The 14,635-nt window shown below is 35.9% G+C and overlaps 1 protein-coding gene across 1 annotated transcript in view; it reads right to left on the reverse strand.

The window, feature by feature from the left end:
* CPS1 (carbamoyl-phosphate synthase 1) overlaps positions 1 to 14,635 on the reverse strand; it is a 151,648-nt gene that overhangs the window by 32,925 nt on the left and 104,088 nt on the right. Inside the window, 6 exon segments of the mRNA XM_021008717.1 lie at positions 1,131 to 1,206; positions 3,242 to 3,309; positions 6,001 to 6,195; positions 10,044 to 10,225; positions 12,886 to 12,949; positions 14,158 to 14,223. Of these exon segments, the coding sequence (XP_020864376.1) occupies positions 1,131 to 1,206; positions 3,242 to 3,309; positions 6,001 to 6,195; positions 10,044 to 10,225; positions 12,886 to 12,949; positions 14,158 to 14,223 (651 nt within the window).

Genomic DNA, 14,635 nt, shown 5'->3' on the forward strand with positions numbered 1-14,635 from the left:
TATTTACCTATATCATTCTCTTCTCTTCAAAAATGGAACATTATAAGAACTTGGGGTGAAAGGAACTTAAGGCGATAGACAGAATGGACCTTCTCTTTCCCCAAACTTTGGATTTGCTAAAGCTGACCACTGTAATCAATTCTACGTACCAGTTACCAGACTTCTAATCAGATCTGGATTGAAAACCCAGAGTGTTTATTTTATTTTATATTCCTTCCTTTTCCTCAAACGCCCAAAATCTCTACTACCAGAAAGTTCAATGAAGACAATAACCACTGTACAGAAGAGGTGTCTGCCTTCATTTGTATGGAAACCGTTCGCACTCTTCATTTCTCTTTGAAATGCCTCCGATTTCACTCTTCAGCTGCCTCCAAATTTCATTCACTTAACATCAAACTCTTCCCTGTGAATTTTTTTTTACCCCAACTAGCTTTTGAAAGCATTTAAAAGGAAAACACTACTTTCATCTTCTACAGAACAAGGTCTATAGATCAATAACCCCACTGGGTAAATCTTAAGCAGATAGCACCAAGGCAATACCAGTGGGAAAAAGAAAAACAAGCAGGCTGCAGAGGAAAGCAGTTGAGTTACCAGAAAATGGTACAAAACTTTATTAATTTACAAGTGCAGGAGGGCATCAAAAGAGAAAAAATCGATAAGCTGAGTGAGGGCATTTAGTATAAATCCACACTGCTGACAAAAGCAAAAGTACCTAGCCAGGTTTAAATTAAATTAATTAATTAATTACATTAAATTAAAAACCATAAAAGCCTTATTTTTTATTGAGTATCATGATTGAGATGGTTCAATGTAAGAAGCCCCAGTGCCCCTATTATTTGGCATCTAATCCATAAGCAGTTCAAGAGCTCTTAACCAGCCATATGCCTAGAGCTGCAAATAGGTAAATCTCTGTTTTGATTCTTTATGTGCTAAACTCCAGCTATCTGCCCTGAGAGGTCTACAAAAATCTAACCATAAATGCCTGTAGCTAAATCATCTCATTTGTATACAAAGGAGACTAATGGTCAGAATATACTTACCCAATAACATTATATTAAGAAAAAGAAAAGGGAAAAAAAAGAAATTGGGCTATAATTAATGAGAGGGTGGGAAAGAGATAAAAGTGATACCTGTGAGACCCTAGTTGCCTCTGCTAGAAATTTCTTCATCTCATCCTCAGAGAATACTACATTCATGGCAGACCCACTGTGAAATGGAAAAAAAAAAAGCAGGTTAGTTTCTTTTATGGCTTCAGAAGCAGAGCATGCAAGACGGGACTACTCTGATTCTCAGAACATTTCGAAGCAACCTCTGTAGTTCCAATCTCTTGTTTCAGCCTGGGCTGCAAAAGAGGGTTCTTGTCTCTAAAGTGAGTCATTATTCTACTTACTCACTGAGACAATCAACCTCAGTAAAATACTGAGGGGGAAAAAAGACCCTACTGAAGAATAAAAAGATAAGGCTCACAGCTCTCTGGTGTACCTACCCCAAGGCAGCCCTCTCTGATTCAGGTCTTCAAAGGGCGGAGTATGTCTACTTTATGTGGCAGGAGGTTCTCACTTTTTCAACAGGATTCGAAGCAGGACTTAATGTACCCCTAACCTGGCTTCATCAGAGCTCACCACTGGCTTCAGATTTATTCTAAGGTTGCCTGGTTATATTTGCCATCAATGCACTATCCAAAAGGATCCTTTTATTAGTTCTTTAGGCCCATCAGTCACTATAATAATGTGAAAAGCGTGCTATTTCTAAGGTGAAATTGAACCGTTAGACAAAATTTGTAAATATACAGTATTTGACTGGGGTTTGTTCAACTATGTCCTTCCTTCTGGGTATTTGAAAGAGTACTGTCTGAAAATGAGGAATTTACTCTAAAGTTAGAGGGTTTTGTGAGGTTTTTTGCTTGTTTATAATAAGAGAAAAATGAATCTGAAGGAAAAACAAGGGAGAAAAGATGAAGAGAGGGTAAAGGAAAAATGAATACAAGTAAGAAGTCAGCTTTACTTTCTGCTTGTTTTAAAAGACAGCAAAAGGGACTTTCAACTTCCTTTCCTCCAGCTACTTTCCCAACTTATTCCAGATTTCTGCAGAAAGTGCTTCCACTTTCTTATTTTCCAGATAAACCTTCAGGTGGCATGGGGTGGGGGTAGTTCCTAAAAATAACACTATTAGCTCTGTAAGAAAGTGAAGCAAACAAAAACTAGGTATGTGAGGAATAAATTGTGGCCAAAAGGGCAGATAAGAAAACATCAGCTTCTGCCATGTCTAAGCACCACGATCCTCACAAGGTAGGCACATCAATGAAAATGACATTTATATGCTGTGATTGCATAATAAAAGGTGAAGGACACTGCCCTACCCCCTCCCCAAAAAATAAGAGCAAAGATTCCTTCCCATTCTGTGTATTCTACTACCATAAGTTTTTTAAAGTCTTGAATTTACTTAAAATAATACTTCAAAGGGGTAGTAGTATGAACCTATAGTTTATAGAAAATCTCATTTAAATAAAAATACATTTTCCACCTCATTTGAAATTTTTCATTATTTTTAAAGGACCCTGTCTAAGATTCCATTTACATTTGCAAATCGTGTGCAGCAAATTTTGTTTCTCTTATCCAATGTTCACTGAATTAGTTCTTTACAAGTGTTAACATCTGAAGGGAGCAAGTGATAATTCACAACTTCTATATTAGTGAGTCAACTGACTTTCAAAGTTTAACTCTAAAAGATCTCCCTCCCCTCCCCCTTTTCATTGCATCTTTTTTTTCTTAAAATCAGAGCTTTAAAAAATCATCATTTAAACAAAAGGCACCCTAAGACAAGGCTGACAATAGGCAAAGATTTGCTGTTATGTCTGACTGTTGAAAAACAGATGCTTGCAAGAGAAATTTCCTATATTGATGGGGGGTTTTTTTCCTTTCCCTGTTTCCGAGTGTAAAATTTTCTTCCCTCAGCATGGCAAGGACACATTCTCAGTGATAGTGTGAGATCCAGAAACCCCAATTGCTTCGTGTTATCTTTTCCCAAGGATCCACTGAATGGCAGAATGTAGGCCCTCGACTTGCCTGAGATGATTGGGAGGTGCCCCACAAATATATAATTAATTAAACTACAGGGCTTTAGCACGATTCATGGAGCACACAGCTTTCTCACTCTCTTTTCTATTCTCTGTATCTGCTCTTTGGGATATTTTCTTTTTCAAGTGCACAACAAAACACAATTCATACTGATGATACGTTACCTCAAGACATAGGAAGGTCTCAGCAAGCAGGGGTAACCCACAGACTTTGCAAATTCAAGAGCTTCTTTCTAAAGGAGAGAAATGGCAAATCTTTCCATTAATAGCTAAAAATACATAGTATGGAACAATGCTGATTGATCAAGTAATAAACAAATTTATCTCTTTCATTCATGCAAAAAAGTACAATTAAAAACTAAAAAGGGCTTAAGCCCACAAAATCCATTTGTACTCCTAAATGCCAAATCTAACTCAGTATTGTTGTACTTGTGTTGAAAGAGAACTTATAAATTTCAATATAACCTTCTCTTTTTACAGAGGAGAAAACTGAGGCCCAGGGATTTGCCTAAGGTTAGGTAGCCAATTTATTTGCATAGTTAGGACTCGGGTCACTTGTGTGAAAAACCAAACTTTTCCACCACCCTTGCCAAACTTCAAGTCAACAATTGCCACCGTTTCCTTACAGCTGTTTGGAAGAAGGACAAAAGTGAAGACTATCCCACCTCTCCTCACTCAGCTATAACTGAACAATAGATTTCAGAAAAGAGCATTCCCAAATAGGTAGGTCATGGATAATCTCTCTTGATCTTCAGAACTGGCCGAGTTTGGGATGTAAGAAGGAGTAGTTTTGCTTCTACCTTTCGAGAAGGTAGAGCTGAGTAGGCCTAGATTATAGCAAGAAGGAATATAACCTAATTCACTTGAGTAGAACTAGTAGGTGAAGATTAATGTGTTCTGGGTTCCCTTCTCTTGACCTCATTTTTATTGTCTCTGTTGAACAAGATAGCAGAAGCTTGGCTCAACCTCACATCATTCTCTTCTTTTCTTGGCAGGCCAGGAGAATACTTTGCAGAAAACAAGAGCTTTCTCTGTCTCTGATTCTGTCTCTTTCTTTCTCTGCCTCTCTCTGTCTATCTGCCTCTTTATCTCTATATATTTCTCTGTCTCTGTCCCTCTATCTCTCCGTACCTCTTTCAGTCACTCTGTCTCTGTCTATCTCTCTCTCTTTGGTGAACAATGGTCCTTTCTGAGGCAACCTTATAGTAGGCCCTTTTGAGAGAGGGGCAGATTTAAATTGATAAACTGCCCTCTTATCCTTTTTTAAAAAATAACTGTGTTTCTTAACTTCTTTTATAGTTGTTACTGTTTCTATTTTTGTTAGTCATCACTTTTTATGTATTGGTGTGTTTGTGATGAAGTAGGAATTTCCCCTGATAGCACATGTGATTCAATGCCCCAGTTGAATATGTCTCATTCTTAAGCAATATTGAGTTTTCTGGAAGTACTATTGGCCACTCCACTAACAAGATCCTAAGAATATTGTCCCTCAACAGATCAGAGTGTTTACCTAACACTCATCACTCTACCTTTTTATTTTTTGCTATCTATAAGAGCTACCTAGAATGGAAAAAAAGTATGTGTCTTTTTAACTTTTCCTTTTCAAGACACCTCTTGACCAGTTACTATAGAAGTATCAAGACAGATAAACTAAGCTGTGAAGAGAGGATTCACTTGAAAGTTGCCTTTTTTCCATTACTTCTGGCAAATAATGGTTATAGGTTGATATTTTTCCTTTCAGAACACAGACCTCAAACATAATGCTTAATATTTAACAATAAGGTTTTCTTTAATCTTTTAAGGACATGTAATTTCTTCAATGAAAGCATACTTGACCCACTGATGTAGAACTTCAATTTTCTGTACCTTATTAGACAATTTCATGAGTTGCTATGGCCAAAAAATACAAAATAAAACAAAACAAAACAACCTGTCACCTGGTATCTAGTATTCTTGTGATAAGTTTCTTCTCATTCAGGAAGACTTGTCCTCTAGCAACAGATGGTCTGTTGCAGGATCAAGACTCAAAAGCAACAGGGTCTTGAAAGCTTTGCCAGAACTTGTGCTCACTGGGCATAGCCTTCAGGATCCCTGTGGTACCTCCCCACTATGAAGAGGAATTGGAAAATTACTCTAGTTAAAGCTATACATACACACACACACACACACACACACGTATGTACATATGTATGTATATATATATATATATATATGCACTCATGTGAATATGTATGTGTACACATAAGTGTGTGTACATATACATATATGTTTGTGTGTATACATACTATACATACATATATATGTGTGTGTGTGTGTGTGTATATATATATATATATATATATATATATATATATATATATATAGTTTTCCATATTGTATTCCCCTCCCCCCAGAGGTTTGTCGACAAATTTCAGGGGGATTATGAACTTGGATGGAAAAAACCACATTATATCTTTATTTTCACTTATCTATAATTGAAATTTATCATTTATTTAAATTATATTTTAAAAACCAACCTTACACTAAAAAGGTTAACAAATTCTGACCTAGTAGAATGTAAGCTCATTAAGGGCAGAGACTATTTCTTTTGCACATAGTTGGGGCTAAATAAATATCCCTTGAATTGAATAATAATAACTTATTTTTATATAATGCTTTGTTTACAAACTACCTTGCATATATATATGCCATGTGATAATGCGCAAACACTTTATAAATTAAAAATCACCATACTGCTGTTAATATTTTGATACTCTCATCCTAAAAAAAAAACCTTGTCAACATATAATCTTCTGACTTAAATGATGGAAATGTGGCAACCAAGATGTGAATCTACTCTACAAAATTTAGCCCACCTGCCTTGTGCTACACTCTCTTGAAAGGAGAAAGTTTGAAAGACATTTGCCATTGATTTTTCTTCTTACCAAAGTATTAACAGCCTTCCATGGTGCCTGAGCCACCTTCAGCTCATCCAGAACAGCAGAAAAGATGGAGCGATCCTCAGCCCTATCAATTTGTAGTGGGCTAGTGCCCATGATGTTGACTCCATTCTTGTGAAGTGGCACTGCCAAGTTATTTGGAATCTGTCCTCCAACGGAAATGATGCAGCCATTACATGCCTGAGGAAGAAGTTCACACAACAAGTCATTAGTAGAACTTCATTATGAATGGGCAACTGTTCTCAACTTGTATTAATGATGTTTAAATTTTCCTTGCTGGGAATGCCTAAATTAGTGATAATGATATTTACATTTATTCTATCATTGAATAATTGTAAGTACTCACATGTGCAGTGTTCTACAAAGGAAATTAAATATTTAGTGTCTGCTCTCCAAGAAACTATTTTCTAAAATATATACAACACTGACATGCAATTTAATCATAAATGTAATTTGTATCATTCACAGATGTGATAGAGCAGTTTGGGGACAGAGATCATTGCTGTCGTTGTCCAGTCATCTCGGTCATATCCAATTCTTTGTGACTCTATTTGGGCAAGGATACTGAAGTGGTTTACCATTTCCTTCTCCAGCTCATTTTACAGATGAGGAAACTGAGGAAAATAGGATTAAGTGACTTGCCCAGGGTCACACAGCTAGGAAGTGTCTGCAACTGGAACTCAGAAAGACTCTTTTTCTGGACTCCAGGCCCAGCACTGTACCACCTATCTGTCCCAGGGGGATCATACCAATCTACATTTTATTTCGCTTAGCTCAGCTGCACCTCATACTTAGATTGTTACTGTATTGTGCTCCTCTGACACCATGTATCTTGTCTCTCAAACCTCTACATTCTCCAAATCAAATACAAATTGATCTTCCTAGAAGACTAATACTGTCATGACATTCCAGTGCTCGAAAGTAATTAATGACTCAATCTTACTTACAGAAGTGTTTTCTAACCTTTCAAAGTATAAAAACCTCTTTTAAACATTGAAAACTGTAGACACATCACATGTTAGTAAATAATACTATTAGTATCTATTTATTGAGAAAATAAATGACAAGGAGCTTCAATGGGTTTGTTAACACTTAAATGAATTTCTATTTTACTTAATTCAAAAACATCTAAGTATATTTTCAAAAACAGTAATATATATACACATGCAAAGATATATTTATTACCATAGCCAACAGAAGGATATATGCTTACTTATTATACTGCCATTCTGTATGTTTGGTTGTAGGTAAATAAAGCTAAAATGACTATTTTTGGTACAGATATGGATTTATGAACCCCTTACAATAACTCTACAGAGACACAAAGGTCAATAGACAAGAGACTAGCTTATAGGATAAAGTAAAAAATTCTTAACCTGACATTCAAGGTCCACTCCAATCTATCCACCAATCTTCTGCTTCAGCCTTATCTCTTATGAAATCCTCCACACAAGCTCTCAACTTTAGTAAATTCAGTGTTCCTTAATATATGCATCCCTGTCTCCACGCTTTTGCTCATGTTTATGCCTCTTATAAGGTCAACGTCCATTCCTAACTACTCGTCTATATCATAGTCATCATCAAGACCAGGTCAAGTCCCAAATCTACTACATCTCTCACCTCCACAATGATCTCTCTGTCTCTCTGTCTCTCTGTCTCTGTCTCTCTGTCTCTCTCTCTGTCTCTCTCTCTGTCTCTCTCTCTCTCTCTCTCTCTCTCTCTCTCTCTATATATATATATATATATAATATATATGTATATGTATATGTATATGTATATAGGTGTATAGGTATATGTATATGTGTGTGTATATATGTACATATATACATATATACATACACACACACATATCTATCTATCTATCTATCTATCTATCTATCTATCTATCTATATATATATATATATATATATATATATATATATATATATATATATATATATATATCTCTTCTCTCTCTCTCTCTTCCCCCTTCCCCCTCCCCCTTATCGCCCTACCTCTCTCCACTTGCATGGCACTTTTATTAGCACACATTGAACATGTGTCGATTTCAATCAACAAATATTAACTAAGCATCTATTTTGTGTAGAGCACCTTCCAGGTCCTCAGAGAAATAATTTTACATACATCTTTAGGCATAAAAAGAAACAGACCACTCAAACTATTTGCTGAGTAAATTTTTTTTTCCATGGAAGCTGCTTAGATCAACTATACTTTATTCTAGAAAAATCTCTCAGGGAGCATGGAAGTAAGCAGAACTTAGAAGAGCTGTAACAGTTCAGAATTTCAGCTACATTTATAGCCCCAAAAAGTCCTCTGGTGGGTAAGGAGAGAAAGGACTGAGAGACTTGTTGAAAATATTTATTTGAAAATCAATTAATCCATGAATACAAAATGAAATCTGAAGTTCAGTGATAGTAGACTATATAAAATGTTATACAATTCAGCTCCAGACAATAGTAATAAGAGAAGTGGCATTATTGAATGAACCTTATAAGTACAATATAGGCCTTTTAAAATTTTCACATTAGTGAATTAATTTGAAGGCAGGTTCTCCTTTAGAGAGGTCTGGCCCTAGGTAAAATTGTGAATTAGAACAGTATGTCTTTTATTATATCCAAGCTGGACTTTTCCCAGCACACCTCTCTTATGATATATCTCTTAATCCAACACATATACAAATGCACACTATTCATCCTTTGGATGCTGTGTACTAACATTCTCTTAATACCTCCTCCAAAATCACATCTATTGTCAGGAAAAGATTTTACAATTCATGCAATTCATTCATGCCAAAGTATAAATGATTAGGAATTCAACATCCTTACTAACAATAAAGATAACGATGAAGGTCCATTCAACATGTACTGAAAAAAATGTCAGGCAAATGGAAGCAAAAGCTAGAGTAATCTAAATCATGATTCTGCACTATGGGTTTTAAATTATAGGTGAATGGTCTACTCTGGCGGCAAAAAGAATTAGCTGACCCTTTCTGATCACTACCTCATGTCTCAGCTGTGGGAGCTGTTCAGCACATCTGTTCTACACTGAACAGGAGCATTCCAAGGGCAAGGTAGCCTGTTCAACAAATAACTAGATGAACAATTAAATCCTCCCAAAACATTTTGCATGATGCCATCTTTGTACAATTGTTAACATTTATGTGACATATGCTACAAAAATAATCCTCAAGGTGTTGCTGCAATATTGAAAACATGAATATTCATGCAAAATGAGCATTCTTGGCAAGTACTTCTAGCATAAGGATTTTTAACCTTTTCTTGTGTGTCATGGATTCCTATTCTGGCAATCTAGTGAAGATTATGGATTCATTCCCGGAATAATGGTTTTAAAATCATAAAACAAAATAATTAGGATCACAAAGGAAATCAATTATGTGAAATAAAAATGTAATTTTCTTCCCATGCAAGTTTACAGTCTTAAATTAAGAACCATTATTCTTAAAGGTCTCATGAGGGATCAGTTTTTCACGGTTTTTATGGTATAAGGATTGGGATATTCAAAAGTATTCTTCTTAAGAGGTTAAATGTTGTTATATAACATGCATATGTATATTATTCAGTTATTCAGTCACGCCCAACTCTTTGTGGCCCTGTGGACCACAACGCATCAAAATTGTCCATGGGATTTTCTTGGCAAAGATACTGGAATAGTTTACCATTTCCTTCTCCAGTGGATTAAGGAAAAAGAGGTTAAGTGATTTGCCTAGGGTCACACAGCTAGTAAGTGTCTGAGGCTAGATTTGAACTCAGGTCTTCCTGACTCCAGGTCCAGGAGCACCTAACTGCGATAGACAGAGAGACAGAGAAAGACAGAGAGAGAGAGAGAGAGAGAGAGAGAGAGAGAGAGAGAGAGGAGAGAGAGAGACAGAGAGAGAGAGACAGAGAGACAGAGAGAGAGAGAGAGACGAGAGAGAGAGAGAGAGACAGAGAGAGAGAGAGAGAGAGATGTAGATATTGATGTATGAGAAAGAGTGCACACTTCTCTCCTTCATTATTTTTTTTTTTACCTCTTGGTGGTAGATGTCTAGGATCCTCTCGAGAGAAAGCTCTTCAAAGTAGAGTTTGTCACATTCATCAAAGTCTGTGCTCACTGTCTCGGGGTTGCAATTCACCACCACTGTCTTCTTGCCAAGTTGACGCAGGGTACGGATACTGGAGACAGCACACCAATCGAATTCCACACTGCTCCCTACAAAAACAAAGAGATTAACAAAAATAAGGGGTGGGGCAGAGGGGGGAAAGAGAATTGAAAAATATCAGTTAAGGAAAAATTCATGATTTGTCAGTCCAAGCTAAGGAATCTACCTGTCTTTACAATGGAATTTTGAGACATACAAAAGAGAGCTGCTCAAGTATATGTTCTATGTGATTTAAGAGTCTATGCTGAAGTTCTAATGCAATGTCTTATCACGGCACAGAGGTGACCAGGGTTTTAAAATACTATGACAGCAAGCTTAGCCTAAAGTAGGGAGCTATCAACACAAGAATTGCTGAAACTATATGAAGAATATAAGTATATAATTTTAGAGCTAAGGTGACTCTTAGAGATAACCTAGACCCACATCATCACATTGCTGATGATGAAAGAGGCCTAGAATTGTTCTGTCATTTTAAATATCCCTGGAAAGAGATGTATTATGGTTTTTTTAAATCAATTTAGTAAGAAGTTATTTTCTGCTAAAAGATAATCATTGGTATTGAACTTAAAGTCCAACTTTTAAGGAAAAAAAAGATTTGATACAATTTTGTAAAAAGTTTTTTTTTCCCAATATCGTCAGCAAATCAAATTTAAGGTACACTGAAATGACTATTAAAATGCATACAGGATGAAGTGAAATGATCATATGATTGTCAGTCCTGATCCATAATGCTTTCACTATCAATTTACAATTTTCAAGTACAGATATGCTGAACATGGGGAAAATCAAAATGAAACATGAAACACGATGGCAGTCTTGGATAAAACCAATGATAAATGTTCGTTGAATGAATAATTGATTTAGGGACAGCACTCTTTTTTTCTTTGAAAAATCCCTTAACTTCACAAAATAGCCATTCATATCTCCTGAACTGCTCAGTTGCATCTGTCTCATTGATGAATGTCTGTAGTAAACATTTGAAGGGCTTGACTGAATTGCCATTCAGAGGCAAAGATCAGAGAGTTGTGGACAACTGCTTCCTCAGGGCCAACAAGTACAATTTGGTGAGCATCTTTAGGATGAATTGGTAGAGATACAGGAGAATCTCATCTCCCTTGCACAATCACCCCATTCCCATTTCCCTTTATGTATCATAACTACATTTTGCTCCAAGTAGGATACAAACAAATGTTCATATGTGTGTGTGTGTGTGTGTGTGTGTGTGTGTGTGTGTGTATATACACACACACACACACACACACACACACACACACACATATATATGCATATATATGTAATATCTATGAATTTCATAGTGGATATTCAAAATCATAATTTCATCATATTTCCCTTCATAATTTTAAAATAACTTCTTGAATACTTGAAAAAACTTGTAGGTACTTCCTCTGCCTACACAGATGGCAGGCAACTTCTGCACACTTAGGAGATGGTTCCATTTTTCTCTATCAAATTAATTAAATTATTAATTAATTACTTAGTGGCCAACCTTCTGGATATGAGCAGAACATTTAACTTCACCTTTTGTTTTGTCTCTTAAACAATTGATAAGTGCTTATTAAGTGCTCTCACATGTCAAGTACTGTGCTAGGCTCTGGGGAGAACAGCACAATGAATGAAACAATCCTTACACACAGGAGACTACATTCTAATGTAGGAGGCAAGCACCTTTATAAGTATATTCAGAATAAATCAAGCTAACATAACTAAGGTCAAAATAGTTAACTTACAAGATTGTTCGGTACTTGAAGTTAACAGGATCAGGAAGAGCTTAATGTAGAAGATGGTGCCTGAGCTGTGTCTTAAAGGAAGTGAGGCAGAGGTGAACATGGAGTGTATTCTAGGCAAAGGTGATGGATAGTTGCATGTGTGAGAAACAGAAAGAAAGCCAGTTTGGCTGAAATATTAGGTAAAGGAAAGATGAGTTGGGACAAGGTGGTGAATATGCTCAATATAATACTACAAAGATTTGCTCAATATCCTTTGAACAAAGAAAAGAGGTTAAAATAATATAAATATTTTCACAACCTACCACCTAGCATAGTGTCTTATGGTGTATGTAATAGATACTTGTTCAATTAATATTACTGTTTCTCATAAAGTATCACTCTTGTGAGAGCTGGGTGGCATAGTGAATAGGATGTTGACTTGGAAGTAAGTCCTGAGTTTAAATTCTGCCTCAGATACTTAATAGCAGTGTGACTGTGGACAAGTCACTTCACCATTCTCAGTCCTATTTCTTCATACGCAAAACAGGAATATTAATAGCATCTACCTCATAAGGCTGTCGTGAAGATCAGATGAGATAATATATTTGAAGCATTTTGCAAACCTGAAAATGTTATATAAATGCTAGATTCACTTGGGGAGGAAGGGTTGTTTTTTTTTTTCTTATAGAGAAAAAATATACTTAATACTCAAAAAGTTTATTTGTTGTTAAATGATGTGAAATTTCAACTAAAAATCATTAAGTAGGATCCTTTAAGGATAAAAAGTAGTCACCATACTAGGGTAAAGACTAGCTCATACTTGTTCTTAGACGATGTGTAAAGCCATATACTAACAGATGTGGATCAAAGGACATTCTTAGGGAGGAAGAGAAAGTTTAACATATTGCCCAAACCTCCTGCATGGGGACTAGTTTCTAAATCAGTTCTATACATTGTCATTATATGGAAAATATAAACTTTACCTATGTGATAGGGTCCACAGCCCAGCACCATCATTCCATGATCATCAAAGTTTACATCATGTTCCTGAGGTTGAAAAACCAAAGTCATAATTAATGTACTCAGCAACTATCCCACATAATTAATTATGGCTATTTCTATGCACATATTAGTTTGAATTAATTAAATAAAGAAAAGCATTTGGATTCTGAAAAACTACCACTCCAATGTTTTATTTTTTCCCCTATATTGGACTCCAATTAGCAAACATTTATTAAGCACCTGCTAAATGGTGCACTCTGTCCTTGGCGTTACAGAATATAAATATAAAGAATGAAACAGTTCCAACTCACACAGTGCTGACTCTGTACTATATACACATGTATGTGTGTATGCATATATGTGTATATATATACATATGTATATTTATATGTGTTTATATACATACAAATACATGTAAAGTAATTAACTAGAAGGTAGTTTGAGAGGTAGGTCACTAGGAGTTGGTAGAATCGAAAAAGGCTTCATGTAGAATATGGCCCTTGAACTGACCCTTGAAAAAGAAGAGGAATTTCACCTCGGTGCAGGCGAAGGGAAAGTATATTCCCAGAAGGGGGTAAGGCTAGTGTGGATATGGAGTGCTTTGTGAAAGGAAAAGAGAGAAGGGCAGTTTGGCTGGATCACTGAGTGCAGGAAAGAATGAGACTAGAAAGACAGCTTAGGGTGGGCTGTGGCATCAAGTCCAGCCCTCTGTCCACTGTGTCATACTGCTTCTTTGTATGCAACCTCTTCTATTTCTAAGAACCATAATGTACTCAGTATTTAAACAGCTTTGTTCATTTCCATAATATTGGGCCTCATCTGGTTTTGTTGTTGATTTAACAAATCAGAAAGCCTATGAAACGCAGTAGATATATGTTAATGTAATTTTAAATGTTTTTTTCTCAGTCTCATTTGTGATTTCATATGTACTATTAAGATATTTTATCAACTTCGTCCAGATTAAAAAGGACGAAATCATGGATATATGATCACATTAGTCTAGTATATTTCCATTTTTGCTACCAACATCAGTAGATGGCCAAGGAGTGAACAGAGATCCATTGCTTCACATGATCTAGAGATGTAAGGAAACATGAACGTCATTTGGTCCAATTTTCTCATTATGGAGATCAGTAAACTAATGTCCAGAGACATGAAGTGCCTAAGGTTACATAGATGGTAAAAAAAAAAAAGCCAGGATTCAAAACTAAAACCTAACATATGAGGTCAGGTATAAGGCTTATAAGTCTTACCTGACCATTGTAAGTGACATAGAGGTAGTTTGTCACTGATGGATACTCTGCAGCTAATGTGTCAATCTGCAAAAACAAAAGAAGACAATCAATATGTTTGATAAACATATCCTTACTCTTAATAGTATTTATTTTAAAAAAGTTATTTACATTCATATTCCTTTATTTTCCTTTGCTACTAATTCCAAGGCAGCAAATGGCAACTGAAACTGAAATGTTTCTTATTAAGAGGGTAGCAGAGAAAATTATTGATAATTCCCCCAAATATAGAGTACTGCCTCATCAATAAATGCCCTGAGAATACAATCATCCCCATACATAAGTATGCTTGCATGTGCATGCACACACACACACACACACTATTGTGAAATCACTACAATTGTCCATCTGATCCATAGCAAGTGATGATTATGTCAACTGGTTATCAGCTACACTTGCCCGTTCAGTGACGTGAACCAGATGAACCAGCTAGTTATAC

This window comes from Phascolarctos cinereus, unplaced genomic scaffold, assembly GCF_003287225.1.
Source record: "Phascolarctos cinereus isolate Bilbo 61053 unplaced genomic scaffold, phaCin_HiC Scaffold_7;HRSCAF=346, whole genome shotgun sequence".
Lineage (NCBI taxonomy): Eukaryota > Metazoa > Chordata > Mammalia > Diprotodontia > Phascolarctidae > Phascolarctos > Phascolarctos cinereus.